At 39.9% G+C, this 22,363-nt stretch overlaps 1 protein-coding gene across 2 annotated transcripts in view; it reads left to right on the top strand.

Moving 5' to 3' along the window:
* Positions 1–20,141, top strand: part of ptprga (protein tyrosine phosphatase receptor type Ga) — a 305,123-nt gene extending 284,982 nt beyond the window's left edge. For both annotated transcript variants that reach the window (XM_017450210.3, XM_017450211.3), the window contains 14 exons: positions 985–1,081; positions 1,200–1,282; positions 2,887–3,021; positions 3,912–4,046; positions 6,034–6,206; positions 6,710–6,845; positions 6,964–7,110; positions 8,101–8,194; positions 11,065–11,141; positions 13,358–13,486; positions 13,808–13,954; positions 14,192–14,334; positions 16,699–16,834; positions 17,640–20,141. In XM_017450210.3, the coding sequence (XP_017305699.2) occupies positions 985–1,081; positions 1,200–1,282; positions 2,887–3,021; positions 3,912–4,046; positions 6,034–6,206; positions 6,710–6,845; positions 6,964–7,110; positions 8,101–8,194; positions 11,065–11,141; positions 13,358–13,486; positions 13,808–13,954; positions 14,192–14,334; positions 16,699–16,834; positions 17,640–17,786 (1,779 nt within the window). In that variant the 3' untranslated portion in view covers positions 17,787–20,141. The remainder of the gene's footprint in view (positions 1–984; positions 1,082–1,199; positions 1,283–2,886; positions 3,022–3,911; positions 4,047–6,033; positions 6,207–6,709; positions 6,846–6,963; positions 7,111–8,100; positions 8,195–11,064; positions 11,142–13,357; positions 13,487–13,807; positions 13,955–14,191; positions 14,335–16,698; positions 16,835–17,639) is intronic.
* Positions 20,142–22,363: the final 2,222 nt, after the last annotated feature.

Here is a 22,363-nt window from a genome sequence, read left to right as displayed (position 1 = left end):
AGAACAGCATCTCTCTGGAGTCTGATTGGTCAACAGCACTTAAATGCCAATGGGTTTGTGAAGTAAACATCATTTATATATAAGTGATATTTCTGCTGAGCTTCACCGAAGGAGTCAAAGCATTGAAATGTCAAACCATTACTTAATCAGGTGGAGCATTTTTCAAGAGGTACACATCCAGGGTTCAATCCTCGGTTCAGCTTGCAGTCTGCGTGAAGTTTCACATGATGTACATTAGGTGTGCATGGTGCCTTGAGATGGATTGGCCTTCCGTTCAGAGTGAATTCCTGCCTCATGCCCCCAGGATTCCCGGGATAGACTCCGGATCCACAGCAACCCTGACCGGGATCGAGTGCTTGATGAATGATAACTGGCAAATGTGTGGAAGTCAGTCTAAATTTATTGTCGAAATTATTTAACCAAAATATTGTTTTTCAACCAAAGTTGAGTAGGTGAAGGTTTTTCCCCAGACTTCCCAGTCCTCCCCAGACCAACAAGTTATCACCGAAATATATAGATTTTTCTGTTTTTTTTATCAAAAATAATTCACAAACCCCTCTTCACTGCTCCCGTCTTCTTTTAATGGCATTTATGTAAATAATTTGAGGTGCTGAAGTTGTTGTCATGGCAACAAAAATGAACCCCACCTCCAAGCTCTTCTGTAATGATTTCTACATTGAATGTTTCAAGGTTTAGCTTTGGCATTGATGTTGGCTTTAAAATCTACATATGACTAATGAGTATCTGCAGGATACTTAGGGGTGTGTGTGTGTGTGTGTGTGTGTGTGTGTGTGTGTGTGTGTGTGTGTGTGTGATGGATGCTGCTTCTGCATGTTGTACAGAATCATCATTCAAAAGAAACAGGAACGGCTGCTGCTAGTGGAACATTTTTGTAATCTACATCATGCTTTTTGTTCTATATTGTTTTTTAAATTGACGTTTGTGCGTGTCTGTGCGTGTGTGTTTGCGTGTGCTAAATTATAGGAAGTGCAGCGTTGCACAGCCGATATGAAGATCACATCGGAACATTCAAATCATCCTGACAACAAGCACAAAAACAGATACATCAACATCGTAGCATGTGAGTATCTCTCTTTACCTTTTACACCTCTCTCGATCTCTCTCTGTGCATGTGTGTGTGTGTGTGTGTGTGTGTGTTCTGTATGCTATTCACACTCTCCGCCTCTGTCCCTCTCCAGATGATCACAGTCGAGTGAAGCTGAGGCCATTAGCCGGCAAGGACTCCAAACACAGTGACTACATCAATGCTAACTATGTGGACGTGAGTGTTTTCCTCAATCTGTGCTCACAGGTCTCACCGAATTGATCAGCCACTGCTGTGTAGACATAATATTCATCATTGCGATTATTCCTGGTTGTGTGTGTCCCAAAGGGCCATATTCAGAATTGAGTTAAGCGTGCATAGAAGCGTAGTTCTGGCTGCAAGACAAATCACAGGTTTATATTAATGCACTGTTTTTATAGTAACAACTCATTCACAGAAACTTAATATAATATAAGTCTAATAATAAATGTATTTACAAAACATACCGTAATTTAACAAAGAAACTTGTAGGACTCATATAATATAGTGAAGAGATGTTTATTAAACGTTTATGGAAGGAGTCTCCAGTGTCAGCACTCTGTAACAGTCTACAGGACAGAGGGCTTTGCACTTTCTGGCTTCTCAGTAACATGGCAAATAACGATGTTAATTGTGATTAAAAACAGATCTAAAGTGTAATGTAGTGTCTATTAATAAGTGTAAAAAAAATTGTTATTGTTGGCAGCTTGTGGCGGTATTGTTTTATAGGAAAATAATCCACTATTATCACCCCAAACTGGATTGTTTGTTGGATAATATCATGTGTCTTTCCTTACTTAACGTGGGAAAATTTTTGGGATTAGATTTGTGCCAAAAGTATTGAACATAACTTTTTAAGAAATGAACAGAAATTATCAATGAGAGAGAAGATAAACAGTCTGAAGCATTTCGTTTACGTGCACCATTCTGGCATAAATCTCATGTATGGGCGGGGCTTGACAGCGATTTACTCTCACTGGCTAGTGAGATTTGGATTGACAGCTGAGGAGGATGACATTGATGACGATGACACTCTGTGCTGCTCCTCTCGGAGCAATAGTCGTATGTGACTCAAATCTCAACCTCAAATATTAATTCCTAACTAATATACTGACTAAGTAAGCAAGTACATTTCCACTACAAAGTACAAACACTACAACTGTACAGAGAAGCGCATCCAGAACGCTCTCCAAAATTCGGGACAGTGAAGTCTACACTTCCTGGTCAGAGAGCTGTCGATCCAAATCTCACTAGCCAATGAGAGTAAACCGCTGCTAAGCCCTGCCCACCCGAGAGGTTCGTGACGGAATGACGAATGTAAACTTGCGGAGCGTTACTGAAAAGTTTGAAAGACTAAACGAAAACTCTGGCCGCGCATTCACCAACCATGATTAACGAAATCGAAGCTTAGAAAACTGATAACAAAGAACGCTGTTTATTTGAAGACCGTGTTTCATTTTTGCCACCGAGTTCACTGTTTTCACTTTCAGAATGTGTTTCCTCTCTCTCATTTTTCCTTTCTCGAAAAGTTACGTTTAATACTTTTGGCACAAATCTAATCCCATAGAAATGATTGTACTGTAGTATAAGAGGAATACAACACTTCAGGACATGCTGTTATAGGAAAATAATCAGCTCTGCGGTGGTTCCAGCTCCACCTCCAACTTTTATTCCTTATATCAATTTCAATTATCTGAATGAGCTGAGTTTAACGCAAGCCCTTCCATATGTTTCGACGTATCTTAAGTCTGCAATTGTGAGTAATGATTGTATAAGCTGAAGTGTGTATGCATGTCTCTCAGGGTTACAACAAGCCCAAGGCCTACATTGCTGCTCAGGGTCCCCTGAAGTCCACCTTCGAGGACTTCTGGAGAATGGTATGGGAGCAGAACACAGGCATCATTGTCATGATCACCAACCTGGTGGAGAAAGGACGGGTGAGTTCCCTCAGCTGCTCTCATCTTCTACCAGCTACATTCTGTTTCATCTTGTTCTCCTTTCTAGACAGTTCTCAGGAACCAGATGGGTTTTTTTTTTCTTTTTGTGCCCTAATATAACATCCTATAACAAAGATTCTTTTTAGTCTTTTTATTTGGCATGTGACACAAAAACATTGATCTCTCTCTCTCTTTTTTAACAATATTTAACAAAGAAAAAATGACAAGAAGAGCAAAAAACGTCCACATCATGTAAGTGACTACAGCAAACGTTTGCATCCAACATGGGTTTTGATTGGTTAAAAGGAAATACAGCTCTTTATTACTATTTATTTGCAGGAAAAGATCATTTCAGAGTGTTGAAAAAATGAAAGTAGGGAAAGTCACAAGAATATATTTTGAGAAGTTTTGGCATGACTCTCTTGACCTGCTTATTAAAGTATTGTATGATATTGTAGATCATGTTTAGAAAGAGCCAGACTTACAACACACTTTGAAATGAACGTTTTGGTTTTTTTTGTTCCATGAAATCAAATTTGAAGTTTTGTGGCTTTAGTATGAAGACGTTAGTGTTAAGGTTGTCTATAAGCAAGTGCGCTCCAAAACAATGACAGAATTCGCATTTAGAAGATATAGATTTAGTCTCTCGCTACCACCGATACGGATCAACGATCTGAATGACATCACTCTGCACTTCAGCTGCTCGTCTTAAACAAAGTTGGTAATTAATCCTGACTTAAGAAATGGATTTAACTGTAACTTTGTGTGACTTGGAGATCAGAGGTTGCCATGTATTGCAAAATAATAACATTAAATCTGTCAAGTGGTACTTATGAAGCAACTTTGGATGGAAATGTGTTTACGTGAGGGTATATATGTGTGTGTTACAGAGAAAGTGTGATCAGTACTGGCCGACGGAGAACAGCGAGGAGTACGGTAACATTGTGGTGACGCTGAAGAGCAGCAAGGTGCATGCCTGCTACACACTCCGCCGCTTCACCATCCGCAACACCAAAGTCAAGAAGGTCTGAGTCTCTCTCTCTCTCTCTCTCTCCCTCTCTCTCTCTCTCTCTCACTCTCTCACACACACGCTGACACTCGCTGCAGTTGATCTGAAACACACCCTGCATGCAGTGCACTTTGATCCTCACTTTAATCCAAAGTGTCCCGAAGTCTTTGTTCAGTTGGAGCAGGTGTGTCCACTTCAGGTTGGGAGTGAACTCTGAAGAAAGTGAGTCACTCACTGCTGCTGTTGGAGATATCTGACTTGTAGCAGATGTTTAAGCAGAGATTAGACTTTGAACCGGTCACACAGGTGCCGATACAAATGGATATGGGCCATGGGCCAAGTTTATACCATTAAAATAAGACCCTGAAAAGGAGACTCTGCTCTGTAGCTCACCGCCTGGTGTTACAGGAGAACTGGAACAGATCTGTGAAAAGTATCTGCACTAAAATTAATCCATTTCAATCGATGCAATTTATTCAAGTCCAATTTTAATTGTATGGCGCTTTTAACAATGGACAATTGTCACAAAGCAGCTTTACAGAAATATATATATATATATATATATATATATATATATATATATATATATATATATATATATATATATATATATATATATATTCAGAATATCAATTTTAAATGTAGAAATTTATCCCTAATGAGAGGCCAGAGGTGTTGAGGAAAAACTCCCTGAGACGATATGAGGAAGAAACTTTAAGAAGAACCAGACTCAAAAGGGAACCCATGCTCATCTGGATGACACCGGATAGAGCGGTTATAAATAATTCCCTTCTATAACGGTGCACTACATGATCAAAAAGTACCATTGTGTAACCAGGAAATTCATTACAGTTTTAGCATGAAGCCTGTTTTGTTGATGTCATCAACTGTTCACTGAATTGAATTGAGGTTGTGCATGATAATTATATACAGAAATCAAATGTATAAGAGATGTAGTAGAATAAAAAGTAATAAAAGTATCAAATATATTACTTTCCTAAATATTTTTGGCAAAGTACGTCGATAGTAATTGTGAATTGGAATAATTTCCTCAAGTCCGGAGATTTACATCGGGCGTCACGCTGTTTATTTAGCTGTTGTCATTGGTTCAATATTTTACATACTCTTGCTCTGGCTGATTGGCTGCTGGTAGCCAAAACCTTTAAACAATTCCCTACTCTATATTTCCTATAGACTAACCTGCAAGCTAAGTAATTAACAAATATGCTTTTGTTTGTGGCTCCAAAACTCAAATAGAGCATTATATATTGAACAGACTGCAGTTTTGGATGTGCCAGGAGATTTGAACGTAATGCAGCTGCAATGAAACTATCGACAATATTACATTTTCTGAAATATTCTCACTAAAGCAATGTGAAAACACAGTGAACCCTTTAAGTAAATCAACCCCCCCCCTTGTGCCTGGAGTCCCCTGGTATAGGCTCCAGGCTCCCCGTAACTCTATGTAGGATAAGCGCTACAGAAAACGGATGGACGTAACAGTGCCTGTTTCACTTTTTAGGTTTGAGGTAGTAAGAGGAATTAAGAGGCTTATTTTGGCGTGAGATTTACAGTGTGTTTGTTTGTTAAAAGGCTGTAATGCTTCAGAATTAATCCTCTTAACTAACACACATAAAGTGTTTAGCCAGCCATAATAATGGGCATTTTTACACAAGCCTCTTAGATACAGGAGAGGACCAGAGGTTAATCTGTTTACTTTCCAAAATGCAATGTTCTCAGGCATTATGGATTATGTACATGAATGTCATTGTGTGTTGTTGTGTTTCAAGACTAAAAAGGATGTTTGATGTGGTGGTGTGTGTACTTGGGTGTGTGTGTGAGAGAGAGAGAGAGAGTCAGAAAGAGAGATGTGTGCGAAGGAATTGTGGGTGGATGAGCATTTGTGAGGTGAAAGGGTGTGTAAATGATGGTTTTAAAGGTCAGAAGGGCATCGTGAAGGTTTGTCTTTGTAATTGTGTGTGTGTGTGTGTGTCTGTGTGTAGGGACAGAAGGGCAGTGTAAAGAGTCGTCAGAGTGAGAGAACAGTAATCCAGTATCACTACACGCAATGGCCTGACATGGGTGTTCCTGAGTACACGCTGCCTGTGCTCACCTTCGTCAGGAAATCTTCTGCAGCACAGACGCCCGAGATGGGCCCCGTGCTCGTTCACTGCAGGTACACACACAAAACGTCAACACTCAATTACATTTTTTTTGTCTCGTGGTGTCGTTCAGCACTGCAATCATTTCCAGATTCTCAAAAGAGTCCGTCAAAGGCACTGTTCTGAAGCAGCTTGGAGTGACATCACTGGTCATAACATTAAAAATGTTTCATTATCAATTTATTTATTTACTTACTTACTTACTTATTTCCCTAATGAAAAGAAATCGTTGAATTAATTGCAAACAGTTTTCATGTTTTGATTGAGTCATTTATCAAGGGAACCGTCCTGACTGAAAATCTTCAAATTTAAATAAAGTTTGTACTATTAGTCTTATTATAGACGTGCACATTCTTTGTTGCAGACGAATACATACGTACCATCAGAATAAAACGGACTACGGATGAATCAGTTATATTTTAAATATGAAGATAGAGTGAAAACGACAGGACGTATACGCTTGTAGAACATCTGATGCTTCAGGGTGTGTGTGTGTGTGTGTGCTCCTTCTCCACAGTGCTGGCGTAGGCAGAACAGGAACCTATATCGTGATTGACAGCATGCTGCAGCAGATTAAGGATAACAGCTCTGTCAATGTGCTGGGTTTCCTTAAACACATTCGCACACAGAGGAACTACCTGGTTCAAACCGAGGTTAGTCTCAGCAGTGTGCTTCACTTCACACTCACTTTCTTTGACACTTTGACACATTTCCTGACACTTGTTGATGTTTTTTTCTTTGTTTATTTGTTTTTGTCTGTCATTTGTTCAGGAGCAGTACGTCTTCATCCATGATGCCTTGTTGGAGGCCATACTGGGGAAGGAGACGGAAGTTTTGTCCAGCCAGCTGCACAGTTACGTCAACAGCATCCTGACCCCTGGCCGGAGCGGCAAAACCCGGCTTGAGAAACAGTTCAAGGTCAGGCAGGAGAAGCTCTCAGACTTCTCCTCTCTCTCTCTCTCTCTCTCTCTCTCTCTCTCTCGCTCTCTTACATACTCAAATTCATAATAAATCTAACATAATTAGACTAAAAATGAATTAAAAGTGGAGTTTCATTTGAAATGCCGGTCGTGCCACGAGGGCAACCCGAGTGTGTGTTCGCTGTGGGAAATGGAGTGTATGTGTGGATTGTGCTTTAATTTGAATCATCTCCCCTTTCTCTCACACGCACACACACACACACACACACACACACACACACACACACACAAAAATGCAGTCAGTTCCCCGGTTATGTGAGATCGAGGGTGTTCGTGCAGAACGTTGCAAGGCTTCATGCTTTAAATGTAATTAGCCTTCAGGCTAAAGTTCGTCTGTTTTTTTTTTTTTGCTCTGCTTCTTCATTCCACTGAGATGTTTCTTTCAGCTAGCTTTTAAACAGGCCTTGTTTATTTTATTTCTTCTCCTAGTCTAGTAACTAGATCTTTAGTAAATGGCTTGTGTGAATGGATTTATGGGATTTTTGTTTGTTTGTTTGTTTGTTGAATTGAAGAAACGCTAGAACAATGTCAGATACATGTATTACAGGTTAGGTAGAGTCACCATTTCACATTTTGTCTGTCATCACCTGCCTTTTCCCAGCAGGCATTAAAACTGATGCTCAAAAAGGTTTAACCTATTTAAGAGTAGGCAAAACTGACCATTTTAGGTATTTAAAAAAAATTACTTTAATGCCTCCCCGATATGTACATTTTTTGTATAAATAATGTATTTTTTTAATACTTAATTTATTTGCGGGTTTTTTAGGTAAAATTTAACCTGTCGTCTTTAAACCAGTCCATAGTGAGTTATAGATTGTTGGAAAGTTTCTAATTCATGTTATATAATTCATGTATAGAGGTTTCCTTGTTTTGTCTGGATTTAGAGATGCTAAAGATGAGAATAGTGTGTATTTTCTTGCTCCTGTAGCTGGTGACTCAGTGTAATGCCAGGTTTGCAGAGTGTTTCAGCGCACAGAAAGACTGCAACAAGGAAAAGAACCGCAACTCCTCTGTCGTTCCATGTGAGTTACACCTGAACAATTATACTTCCTCACACTATGGGTTCACTATGGTAGTTTAAAGTTGCTATGGTTACTATCTCTATAGCATATAAACCATACTGCTATATTATTTGATTACTGTGCTTTATGGTACCTACAGTGCCCTCCACTAATATTGGCACCCTTGGTAATTACAGTGAGGGAAAAAAGTATTTGATCCCCTGCTGATTTTGTACGTTTGCCCACGGACAAAGAAATGATCAGTCTATAATTTTAATGGTAGTTGTATTTGAACAGTGAGAGACAGAATAACAACAAAAAAATCCAGAAAAACGCATGTCAAAAATGTTATAAATTAATTTGCATTTTAATGAGGGAAAAAAGTATTTGACCCCCAGAAAGATTTCTGGCTCCCAGGTGTCTTTTATACAGGTAACGAGCTGAGATTAGGAGCACACTCTTAAAGGGAGTGCTCCTAATATCAGTTTGTTACCTGTATAAAAGACACCTGTCCACAGAAGCAATCAATCAATCAGATTCCAAACTCTCCACCATGGCCAAGACCAAAGAGCTCTCCAAGGATGTCAGGGACAAGACTGTAGACCTACACAAGTCTGGAATGGGCTACAAGACCATTGCCAAGCAGCTTGGTGAGAAGGGGACAACAGTTTTTGCGATTATTCGCAAATGGAAGAAGCACAAAAGAACTGTCAATCTCCCTCGGCCTGGGGCTCCATGCAAGATCTCACCTCGTGGAGTTGCATTGATCATGAGAACAGTGAGGAATCAGCCCAGAACTACACGGGAGGATCTTGTCAATGATCTCAAGGCAGCTGGGACCATAGTCACCAAGAAAACAATTGGTAACACACTACGCCGTGAAGGACTGAAATCCTGCAGCGCGCGCAAGGTCTCCCTGCTCAAGAAAGCACATATACATGCTCGTCTGAAGTTTGCCAATGAACATCTGCATGGTTCAGAGGACAACTGGGTGAAAGTGTTGAGGTCAGATGAGACCAAAATGGAGCTCTTTGGCATCAACTCAACTCGCCGTGTTTGGAGGAGGAGGAATGCTGCCTATGACCCCTGGAACACCATCCCCACCGTCAAACATGGAGGTGGAAACATTATGCTTTGGGGGTTTTTTTCTGCTAAGGGGACAGGACAACTTCACCGCATCAAAGGGACGATGGACGGGGTTATGTACCGTCAAATCTTGGGTGAAAACCTCCTTCCCTCAGACAGGGCATTGAAAATGGGTCGTGGATGGGTATTCCAGCATGACAATGACCCAAAACACACGGCCAAGGCAACAAAGGAGTGGCTCAAGAAGAAGCACATTAAGGTCCTGGAGTGGCCTAGCCAGTCTCCAGCCCTTAATCCCATAGAAAATCTGTGGAGAGAGCTGAAGGTTCGAGTTGCCAAACGTCAGCATCGAAACCTTAATGATTTGGAGAAGATCTGCAAAGAGGAGTGGGACAAAATCCCTCCTGAGATGTGTGCAAACCTGGTGGCCAACTACAAGAAACGTCTGACCTCTGTGATTGCCAACAAGGGTTTTTAAACCAAGTACTAAGTCATGTTTTGCAGAGGGGTCAAATACTTATTTCCCTCATTAAAATGCAAATCAATTTATAACATTTTTGACGTGCGTTTTTCTGGAGTTTTTTGTTGTTATTCTGTCTCTCACTGTTCAAATAAATCTACCATTAAAATTATAGACTGATAATTTCTTTGTCAGTGGGCAAACGTACAAAATCAGCAGGGGATCAAATACTTTTTTCCCCCCACTGTATGAGCCAAGAATGCTGGGAAAATTGTCTTTATTGTTCAAAAATTCTCTTCTCTCATGGATATCAAGCAATTGCAATCAAAACACAGGTTTATTTAAAAAAAAAAAAAAACATCATCAAAAAAACACTTTTTTAAATATAGGTGTGCAACAATTATTGGCACCCCTATGAATTCATATGAGAAAAATATATTTGAAATATATTACCATTGATATTTTACATTTTTTTAGTACACCCGGGTGACTAGGAACAGGAAATTGTTCAACCATGACTTCCTGTTTCACGGGGGTATAAACATGAGGTAACAAATAGGCCAGTTTCCCTTAGTCATTCATAACAATGGATAAGACCAAGCAGTATAGCTGTGATGTGCGGCAAAAAGTTGTTGAGCTTCACAAAATGGGACGTCGCTATAAGAAAATAGCACAAGCATTGAAGGAGGGCGCTGCAAGTTTTTACAGTAGTGTTTATGTGCGCTGTTGTGTTATTCCTATGATACTATCATAGTGTAGGTTGTTATATTCTTAAAATGCGTGGTTAAATATTGAGTATTCTGAGTATATTTGATATTCTTATAAGTCCCAGAGATTTTTATTTTTTTTCCTCCTCTTACTCTGGTAAAAAATATTCTCAACTATACAACCATGCCAAGGCATTGTTCATATAATTTTATATCCTTGGCAAATAAACATGTTTTATTGTTTTATTTCTTTTTTTATGAAAAGTATTTATTAAAGAATTCCCCTATGTATGGAGACTACACCCTGTAGAATAAAGTACTAGCTGTCATTTATCTCACAGTAAATACCATAGATGGATATCACTTTTGCCATAGTAGTAGTAAAACTATAACTGAGCTACAATAGTAACTGTGATATACACATCCCAGTAATCCATATTTGTTTCATATTTGATAGGGTCCACCTCATGTTACACTGCAACAAAAACATATCTAGCTTTTGTCTTTCTTTTGTTTTCTGGCGCTCTCCGCAGCATGATTGCAACATGTTCATTTCAGCAGGATACAAATCCATACAACACCTTATCCATGCTATCTCTGGTTAATAAAAACCTCTGTGTATTCTGTGTCCCTCCCAGCGGAGAGAGCGCGTGTCGGCCTGGCTCCACTTCCTGGAATGAAAGGCACCGATTACATCAATGCCTCTTACATCATGGTGAGTGTCAGTCTATATAGTCCTGTCCTGTTCGACATTAACTCTATTTGTACACTAATCAGTTCTAGCACGTGTAGGGAGACTCTTTAGGGTGCTTAATCTGTGGAGTCAGCCTTTCCTGACGGGGCCTGTCTGCCGCCATCAAATACAGAATTGTTTATATTTGTAGCAGTGGACGATTTAGTTGAGGAGTGTGGCTTAATATTTATTTATGAACTTAGCAGACAGATATTTGTGAGACGGCGTGAATAAATTGATTTTGTTTAAATAAAGAGACGGCACAATATTACTCTCATCATCCAGTGAGACTCCAGAGTTTTTAAAAAGCTCTACATTTCACATTTTAGTTTCATTATATCAGTGGACTGAAATCTTTTTAGTAGGCAAAGTCAATTAAAACAAAAAGGCACAGCACTATTAAAAAGTGTACTCTTAAAATGTTCTGGAATAAAAGAAAGGAAGGAAGGATATATGTTGGAAGTAAGGAAGGATGGATTTTGGAAGGAAGGAAAGATGGATGTTGAAAGAAGGAAGGAAAAGGAAGGATGGATGGATGTTGGAAAGAAGGCTGGATGGATGTTAGAAGGAAAGATGGATCAATGTTGGAAGGAACTATGGATGTTGGAAGGATGGATGCTGGAAAGAAGTATGGATGTTGGAAGGAAGGATGGATGTTGGAAGGAAGGATGGATGTTGGAAGGAAGGATGAATGTTGGAAGGAGGGATGGATGGATGTTGGAAGGAGGGATGGATGAATGTTGGAAGGAAGGATGGATGGATGTTGGAAGGAAGGATGGATGGATGTTGGAAGGATGGATGGATGTAGGAAGGAAGGATGGATGTAGGAAGGAAGGATGGATGGATGTTAGAAGGAAGGATGGATGGATGTTGGAAGGATGGATGGATGTAGGAAGGAAGTATGGATGGATGTAGGAAGGAAGTATGGATGGATGTTGGAAGGAAGGATGGATGGATGTTAGAAGGAAGGATGGATGTAGGAAGGAAGTATGGATGGATGTTAGAAGGAAGGATGGATGGATGTTGGAAGGATGGATGGATGGATGTTAGAAGGAAGGATGGATGGATGTTGGAAGGATGGATGGATGTAGGAAGGAAGTATGGATGTAGGAAGGAAGGATGGATGGATGTTAGAAGGAAGGATGGATGGATGTTGGAAGGATGGATGGATGTAGGAAGGAAGTATGGATGGATGTAGGAAGGAAGTATGGATGGATGTTGGAAGGAAGGATGGATGGATGTTAGAAGGAAGGATGGATGGATGTTGGAAGGATGGATGGATGGATGTTAGAAGGAAGGATGGATGGATGTTGGAAGGATGGATGGATGTAGGAAGGAAGTATGGATGGATGTTGGAAGGAAGGATTTGTGGATGTCAGATGGATGTATGTTGGAAGGAGGGATTGATGGATGTTGGAAGGAGGGATTGATGGGTGTTGGAAGGAGGGATGGATGGATGTTGGAAGGAAGTATGGATGGACATTAGAAGGAGGGATTAATGGATGTTGGAAGGAAGGATGGACCGATGTTGGAAGGAAGGATGGACCGATGTTGGAAGGAGGGATGGATGGATGTTGGAAGGAAGGATGGATGAAGAAGAAAAAGGAAGGACTTAATGGTAGTGGTTACTTATAATGACCTGTAGGTGTCAGCTGGATTAAAAAAAGCTGAACTGTTTTGTTTTTTTTCTTGAATCCAGTTCAGGACAAAAAGAATTATATTATTATTTCCTCCACTAGCTTAGCTATTATTTATTAACAGTCTTATTTGAGATGGATTACAGTATATGTTTAGAGCACTTACACATGTGTGAATAGAGCCAGAAAATCCACCACAAGTTCCCAAGCCCTTCATTCAGGGCCTGCACTGTGAGGTGAACAGTGAGAACTGAATACCAGTAGGTCCTAGGTCGAAGTTCAGGGAACCTTCAAGGAACCAGGAGTAAAATGTTTGCCTTTTCAGTAGAAGGTTTCACAGTCACTGCGTTTACACACTGCTCGGAAATTTGTGGAACGCCCCCGCTTGCCTTGTGTGTAATGCTTTTGCTGAAAACGACTCTTAAACAGTGATTCATCGATGAATATTTGCCATTTATTTCCTACGTAAGACATTTTAGCTGCTCCTAATTATGATTATTTTCACTCATATATTCAGAAAGTCTTCTTTGTTTTCTTGAACTCTCCCGTGCCATCCTGCAGGGGTACTACCGCAGCAACGAGTTCATCATTACCCAGCATCCTCTGCCTCACACCACTAAAGACTTCTGGAGGATGATCTGGGACCATAACGCGCAAATCATCGTCATGCTTCCCGACAACCAGGGGCTGGTGAGTGCCTGGAAAATTCTGTTAAAAAAAAAAAACAAAAGTACAAAGAAGCTTGTATTCATACCGGTTTGTTCACTCACTCTTTTTCTTCATCTGTCCTCTCTCTCCATCTCGCTTTCTCTCGCTCTCTCTCTCTCGCTTTCTCTCTCACGCTTTCTCTCACTCTCTTTCTCTCACTTTCTCTCTCTCGCACTTTCTCTCTCGCTCTCTCACTTTCTCTCACGTGTTCTCTCTCTCTTTCTCTCGTTTTCTTTCTCTCTCTCTCTCTCTCTCTCTCTCTCTCTCTCTCTCTCTATCTATCTCTCTCTGTTTTGGACGTAGGCTGAGGATGAGTTTGTTTATTGGCCGAGTCGAGAGGAAGCCATGAATTGTGAAGCTTTTACCGTCACGCTCATTAGCAAAGACAGACTCTGCTTGTCCAATGAGGAGCAGATCATCATTCACGACTTTATCCTCGAGGCTACACAGGTGTGTGTGTGTGTGTGTGTGTGTGTGTGTTTCGGTTGAAAGATTATTCCTAATTGCTCAAATTTCCCACGAGTGATTTAACTTTCTGTAGGTGTCAAATATAAACAACATTTTTCTGTGTTGGACCTCCAGTGCTAAATCTATTACATTAGTTTGCTTTCTGTGTTCTCTGTGTATCTACCGGAAGACTGATCTGCATCTGCGTGTTTGTTTTTTGTCCACCTCTCTCCTGATCAGGACGACTACGTGCTGGAGGTGCGTCATTTTCAGTGCCCGAAATGGCCCAACCCGGATGCGCCCATCAGCAGCACGTTTGAGCTCGTCAACATCATCAAGGAAGAGGCCATGACCAGAGACGGACCCACCATAGTGCACGACGAGTGAGTTTGTGTGTGCGAACATCTACCAGAACATTTAAAGTCCTGTCCACTAGAGGGCAGGTCAGAGACAAAAACTTCTCTTCTATGTCAATATGTAAAATTTCACAGGAAATATTCAGGCAAGCTCATTTATTTTTTTTGCTATGGAGACGTATTACATCACATTTATGTGGGGCTGGTATTATATATTGCTACGGTGTTAATAAGTTCACAAGCAATTTTTTTTGTGTGTGTTTAGGCCGTAGATTTTGTCATCACACTTTATTAAATATCGTTAGTGTAACACTGATAATAATATCCGACAATAAAAATTTGAATTAGTGTTAACCCTAACCCTAACTTTTGTGACTCCTCTCAGTTTCCACCTCATCTATGTCACATCAAAACCTCATAAAAGTCACAAGATGAAGTTTTAGCCCCATTCATGGACAGAGACAAGAGGAAGAAGGGTCTCTGGAGACACTAGTTTTTTTGAGACAGGCATTCCAGCAGCATAAAGGAGACATGGCCTTAATAACAAAACACTCAGCTGCTGAAACAACATTATCCTGACAAACATGTCCCTTCTATTAGAGAATGTGGCACCAATTAAGACAGCCATCTTTCCTAAACCTCTTAGGGGTGATACCATAGTAACAATACATCCACTAAAAAGCCCAATTAGTCGTTCTCGCTTTATCAGACGAGACGAGCGGTACTTCATTTACATAATGAATAAACATGAGGTGTTGTGCTGTCGTTAGGGGTTTTTGTGCTAAAGTAGTGTGTGTTGAAATTAAAGGGACACTCATTATGTGTAATTGGATCACAGCTCCTTCAGGTGTTGTATAGTTGAAACAGTATAACAGGAAATCTTCCCGTAAACACTGTGGCTTCACACCATGACGCTCTTTGCGTGTGTGTGTGTGTGTGTGTTTAATTTGACGTTAAAGAAAATAATTCGCACATCCAGAGGCTACTTTTTGCATTAGCGAGGTCTCCAGAGTGGTGTTTTTGAGGCACAGTGCCAGCGTCATAAATAACAGAAACACAGGTACAACATATACATGGCTTGACTTCCTTCATTAGAACCTTGGAAAGTGGTATTAGCGTATTTTATGGGCGGTATGCACTTTAACCGTGCTGTTTGTCATCTTATATGTACATTTATTCAGTTGCAGCGACACTTTTATTCTAAGCAGCTGGAGTTGAGGGTTAACATCTGTCTCTCGAAGTTGCCTCCGCAAATAGTTTGCACATTGATAAGAATGAGCTCGTATCAGGGAGAGGTGAACATATCAATTAGCCATTCATAAAATAATAAATCAAATCAAAAAAGGTTCCAGTGGTGTAAAAAAAAAAAAAAAAGTTGTGTGCATGTTTTCATGTGTTTTCATGCCATGTTTTCAATGACGAATGCCAATCACGTTCAGGAGTATATGGCATATTAAACATTGACATTTTGGACCTCGGTTCCACATGGACGTTCTCGCTGTGGTTGCTGGGACTACGGTTGCTGCGATGGCCTTAGGACTGCAATTACCACATGCAGTTTTGTACTCAGGTCTCCTTTGGTGAACAGTGGACTAGTTCAACAAAGACTTCATGTACAAACCATAATGAACTTTCTTTTACTTTCACACTATCCGTTGTTACCCAGATGAGGACGGGTTCCCTTCTGAGTCTGGTTCCTCTCAAGCTTTCTTCCTCTTAACATATTAGGGAGTTTTTCCTCACCACCGTCGCCACACACGTAAAATCTGTTTATAAATTTCTGTAGAGTTGCTTTGAGACAATGTCCATTGTAAAAAAACACCATACAAATGTAATTGAATTGAATTGAGACATACCAGATCGGTCACTTATTCAAAAAAATAAAGGATGCCATGACAACAGAACTGACTTACACACCAGCTGAGACACCGCAGCACATCCTCATTTTATACAGTGGCACTTCTTTTGTCTTTATTAAATGATTAAACTTATTATTTATCTTCATTTATGGATTTATGTTGGTTGGTTTAAATCCACTAAAAAAAAAATCTAAATCTACTTCTTAATTTTAAGTGTCGGAAATTATATCCAGTAAATATCATTACTTTTATGTTTTGTTTTGTTTTTTTTTTTCTTCAGATTTCAGTATTAACAGTGTGAGAAATGTTCCTATTAGTGATGCTCTAATATTAAATAAGATGAGAACAATTCCTCGATCTGTGACCCACTGAACAGCAAGAACCATGAGCAGCTTTTAATATAAACAAGATCTTACATTAAAAACTTCTCGTTTAACATTTAGTGACCCAGTTGAGCTTCGTAAGGAAGTTTGTAACTTTGTAAGACGTTTACGGCTTTGCTTGAACGGTGTTTGTATGTGTGGGTTGCCAGGTATGGAGCGGTATCGGCGGGTATGTTCTGTGCCCTCACCACTCTGAGTCAGCAGCTGGAGAAGGAGAACGCTATCGGCGTCTATCAGGTGGCCAAGATGATCAACCTCATGAGACCTGGTGTCTTCACCGACATTGTGAGTGCTGTTAGCGTGAAAGTAGCGCAAATACACAAACACGGGATGCTTTCACACGTGCAGTGTTTAGTTTGTTCGTGATGGCGAGAACGTAGAGTTCATACTCGCTGTGAACCGAAACAGCCAGTCTGAGAGTGTTTGAGTAGTGCTTCTAGGGTTTCCTCTGGGTACTCCAGCTTCCTCCCCCAGTCTAAAGAAATGCGATGTAGGCTGATCGGCATTTCCAAATTGTGTGATCGTGGCCTGCGTCAGGTTCGCACCCCGTCCCTCGCCTTCTGCCCAGGTGCTCCAGGTTCGCCCACGACCCTGTGTTAGATAAGCGCTATGGAAAATGGATAGAATTTTAATTTAAATGAGATTTACAAGTACATTTTCTTCCCCGCACACCTCTAAGGCAAGATTATCTTTCTTACTTTTTGGCTCATGTAATAATGTGCGATTCATTTGAAAATGAAACCAAACAGCAAATGAACCAAAAGTATCGATTTTTAGGATAGGTGTGAAAGTGTAATCGCATTTACATTGTGTGCTAAAGGAATTAGTGCGTCAGTGACATTACTGAACAGCTGGATGTGGTTTAAGGGATATCATTATGGTTTTACAGTGAAACAGACTTCCATTAACCTCCATTCAGCAAAAATAGATTTATAGTGGGTTATCTTCTTATTGTGATTTGTTATAAATATATTAGTATGTGCTCCAGCTCCATTTCATTATTATGTCGCACTGTCTACTGCATATCTGTGATGTTTAAGCTGAATCTAAAAGCAGTGTGTGTGTGTGTGTGTGTGTGTGTGTGTTACAGGAGCAGTACCAGTACCTTTACAAGGCTATGCTCAGTCTGGTGAGCACTAAAGAGAACGGAGCCGGTCCTGTGTCCATAGAGCGGAACAACAGCATGGCCCTGTCTGACGAATCGGACCCTGCCGAGAGCATGGAGTCTCTCGTCTGAAGCTCACACGCACACACACACACACGCGCACACACACACACACACACACACACACACGCAAACGCCAGGAGGCGCTTAACTTACTTTGTAAAACTTCAAGGACTAAGACAGACTTTTTTTCTGAGGCCTTTTTTGCCAGAACTCTTGGTTAAACGAATAACCCGATTACTTTTTTACACTGATAAAAAGTTTTTTGATATTTATTTTTTTTTCCTCGCCATTTTATGTCTTAATGTTATCCTACTGAACATTTGCACCTCTGTTTTTGAGTTCATGACAACAAACGAAACACACTTCTGTCTAGTTTGCACTATGAAAATATCAGTGTTACTGCCTACTTCAGTCCTACGCTCTCTACTTTTTTATTTGTTTTATTATTATTTCCACCACGATCAGGTTTCGACATTCCATCATGAAGCTACACGCAACAGCTTGGAAATGACTGTGACGAGATTAAAACATTCAGGACTCCCACTCTGAACAAACGAAAACATCGGCGAGCAACATCGGATTTCTGCGCTTCATTTCAACACCATAAAGGATTCCTTTTTTCATTTTTTTTTAATTTTTTTTTTTTACATTATGCATCTATTAACCTGTTCGACTCATTATCTTTCTGCAGGTGGTATTAAAACAGCTACTGTGAACTATCTTCTTTTTATTTTTTATTTTTGAATGATTCATATTATGCTTTTAATATATATATGAATATATCGTATCTCATTATAACTTGTGGTTTTGTAAAAATGTTAACCGTCATAAGCAACTGGTTCCTTGCCGGCTTGGTTCAATGGTTTTTGCCTCACGCTTCTCGATAGCAGTCCATGTCCTCTCTAGCACCCCCTGCTGGTTGTCTTTTCTTTACTCTGCAGGCTGCTGATTCGGCTTGAATGGGGAAATCCTAGTCATTCTCGCTTTAATGTTGGTTATTTAGTCTATTGTTTACTCTCCGTTCCTGTTTTCTGCATCGGTCAGGTCTCGATGCCTTTTGTAAAGTCTGATCTCATCTCTGCAGGTGTGTGATGTAAGAGTGTGTCATGTGTGGTGCTGAGTCAATTTACTCGACATATATACATATATATATATATAATATTCCAGAAGGAAATGCAGACTGTACACAGTTCCTGTTGCTCAAGTCCTGCCTCTGTGTCTCAAAGTCCTTTCTGATCACTTACGTCATGAACATCATGAAAATCAAGAGCAGGAGTGTGTGTGGACGGTGTGTATCATGTCACACAGCAGCACAATGATGGCCTTGTTAACACACCAGTTACCCAACAGCTGCACGAGGAACATTTGATTTGTCACGTTTTACCAAAGACTTCAACTCAACATCTCATTTCCATAGTAGCACATTTGCAGTCTGTTTGTGTGTGAGAGTGTGTGAGTGTGTGTATGTATGAATTTCATGAGGCTGAGGTCCCAACTTGGTTCATTTAGCACTTTTCCAATTTTATGAGAAAGATCACCAGAGACACGGTGAATTTTTTTGTGAAGATGTTGAAATATTTGTGCTTTTGCGATGGCAAGCTCAAGACTTTGATACCACATCCTTAAAAGGCGATTTTGTGTCCTTTACAACAAAAAGAAAGAACTGCATTCTTGATGGCATCTTGATTTTGCGTTGTAATTTTATTCCACCCTTTTTTCTGATGTCCATCTTCTTTACTCAAGTGTCGAGCCTTTGCTTATATGCTGCAATTTAAACAAGGATATTTGCATTTTTATCCTCTTTTTTTTTTCTTTTCTTTGAATGTATATATTTTTGCTTGTCTGTCCATCGGTTTTCTTCGCCTTTAATCCCCTGGTGTATGTTTATAGAATTTTATTTTCATATAAAGCCGTCTCAGAATCTCAGCTCTCTGGATGTTTTGTGCGAAAACAAAAAGTGTAAAAAAAAAAAAAAAAAAAAAAATTGAAAGAAAAAAAATTGAAAGAAAAAAAAAAAGAGAGAATAACCCCAGTGGTTCATTCACCGAGTGACTGAAGTCTCATGCCTCATATACCACAAGGCAGTGATTGTGATATTCTCTTATTGTTTTGTTGATTGTTTTTCTTTATATTTCATTCAATGTGATTATAGTTTGTTTTGTTTTTTTATTATTCTGAGGGTGTCATAGGCAAGCTCCACTGATTAAGTTTCCCTCATTCACTTCTGTAATGCAGGCGGGTGTTGACCAACATCATAAACCCTGTTTTTGGCATCCAGAATACCACGAAACGAAGGAAAAAAAAATGTGTTTTTCTTGTTTTGTTGAAAGCTATATCAAAGCATTCTATTATAGTGTTATTTAATATGTAAATTGTATTGCTATACATAAAATAAAATATGGGTTTTGATGTACTTTAAGCATATCTATACGGTCCGTGTCATACTATACGTGATGATTTATTGATATTTTTTTGAACGCCTGCGGATGTTGAAATGAAATTGTGAAGAAGACAAATGAAAACATTATTATTAGTAGTAGTAGTATTACAAACCCGGCGGAGTTTGGCCATGTCTGTCTCCTGAAAACCAGACGCAAGGTTTCACACAACTAATTTTAACTCCGTTTTATTTTCCTTGATTAACAGGTAAGTGGATGTGCTTCGAGTTGCCACTGAGCAATAAGTACACATTTAGAATAAATCTACAGCGGTTAAAGTCATGATTCACTGTCCAGGACAACAGTAAACTAACTCATGACTAGGATCGTTCGAGCATTACTAACGATTAAATATCTTGTTCCAAGAAAACATTCCCCACATCACTACACCACCACCACCACCCTGATCTGTTGACTGTGTAAAATTCATGGGTTCATGGACACTCGGTTCTATTCATCTGTATTTATATAGCAGTTTTAACAATGTACGTTAGCTGACATGAGGAAGAAACCTTGAGAGGAACCAGGCTTAAAAGGGAACCCGTCCTCGTCTACATGATGCTGGATAGTGCAATTAGGAGTCTTTACTCATCCTTAACATATTGATGATTTTTTTGTAGGTTTTACAGTTGCTGACTGAAGTCAAACTGTTACTATGCACAGATCGATCTGTCTATCAAATGCAAAGAGAGGAGATATTTGGGTGTTTCGCACTAATACAGAACACTGTATAATTACAGATCACTTAGACACATATGATGGACACGTACAGTGACGCAATACAAGAACGGTGAGAATGGGACAGAATGGTCCACCACTCAATGTGCTATGGTCCTATGGTGGTCCCTTTAAGGGTGAACTTAATATAACGGGGCTGAGAAAGTATTCAGAACGGCAAATGGGCTATAATCAGTACCTACGACGTGACCTATGTATATTGTGTGTGTTCCTGTTAATGTGCCTACCGTGTATGCATTTTCCGAGAATTTATTAGAAAGGTAGCCAGCATTAGCTAATAGTGTGTCCATTAGATTTTGAAGTGGCTGTGGGGATTGTGTTCATTCAGCCACAAGAGCGTCCGTGAGGTCGGGCACTGATCTCGGGTGAGGAGGCCTGGGGTGCAGTCAGTGTTCCAGTTCATCCCAAAAGGTGTTCGATGGGATTGAGGTCGGGGCTCTGTGCAGGACATTCGAGTGCTTCATCAGCCTTGGCAGAGCATGTCTTCATGGAGCTTACTTTGTGCACAGTGACCTTGTCATGCTGGAACAAGTTTGGGCCCCATAGTTTTAGTGAAGGGGTGGGGAAGAACCACATATGGGTGTAATGGTCAGGTGTCCATATAATTTTGGCCATGTAAGCACATCTGAGAAGACCTAAATCTATACGTACATTTAGGGCTTGTTCACACCTACCCTTTTCCCCAAACATAGCACATTCACACCTACCCTTTCTACAAATATAACACATTCACATGACAACCTCCACAACATGCAGCACAGAGTGCAGTGTGCTTGGCTTTGAATTTGTCAGTTGTAAACAAAATGTTATGATGGTGCCATGATGGTGCCATCTTGTGGTTAGACCTATCAATTTATAACGGAATGAGGAATAATAAAGGAACATCATGTAAATATAATAAAACCTGGCATTTAAATAGGCTAAGTCAAAGTGATATTTAGTGATATTTAGTAAACAATTATTAATAAAGATCAATATTTTTTTCTACTCTATCAACATGTATGTCATCCCTGCTGGGGGAAAAAAACAGTAGAAACCATCATAGAAATTCTAAAGGTTTCCATTACAAATACCATTACAAACAATCACCATTATTGGTTCTTAATGGTATCCACTAGACATAACCTGCCACCAATATAATGCAACAAATTACAAGTAGAGACCCACAGGAACCATTACAATTTCCATTAAAACCAATACAATTCTCATTACAACCATTGCAATTTCTATGAGGGATTCTATTGTTTGTTTGGTTGTTTGTTTATTTGTTTGTTTGTTTTCAGAAGGGATTTCAGTCTCGCCTGGCTAACCTCGAAGCCTAGCAAAATGTGGCGTAAAACAAATGGCTCAATAGTGTCTTTCTACGTTTCTACATACTGTAGGGTATGGGTATGAACTAATGGTTTCCAGCAACCTATCTAGTGCACTAGGTGTCCGGGATTGGGATTGTGCGTTTGGTGTTGGATACCG

Source organism: Ictalurus punctatus, chromosome 21 (assembly GCF_001660625.3).
Source record: "Ictalurus punctatus breed USDA103 chromosome 21, Coco_2.0, whole genome shotgun sequence".
NCBI lineage: Eukaryota > Metazoa > Chordata > Actinopteri > Siluriformes > Ictaluridae > Ictalurus > Ictalurus punctatus.
Note: the sequence above shows the minus strand (reverse complement) of the source record. Positions and strands in the feature narration are given on the sequence as shown.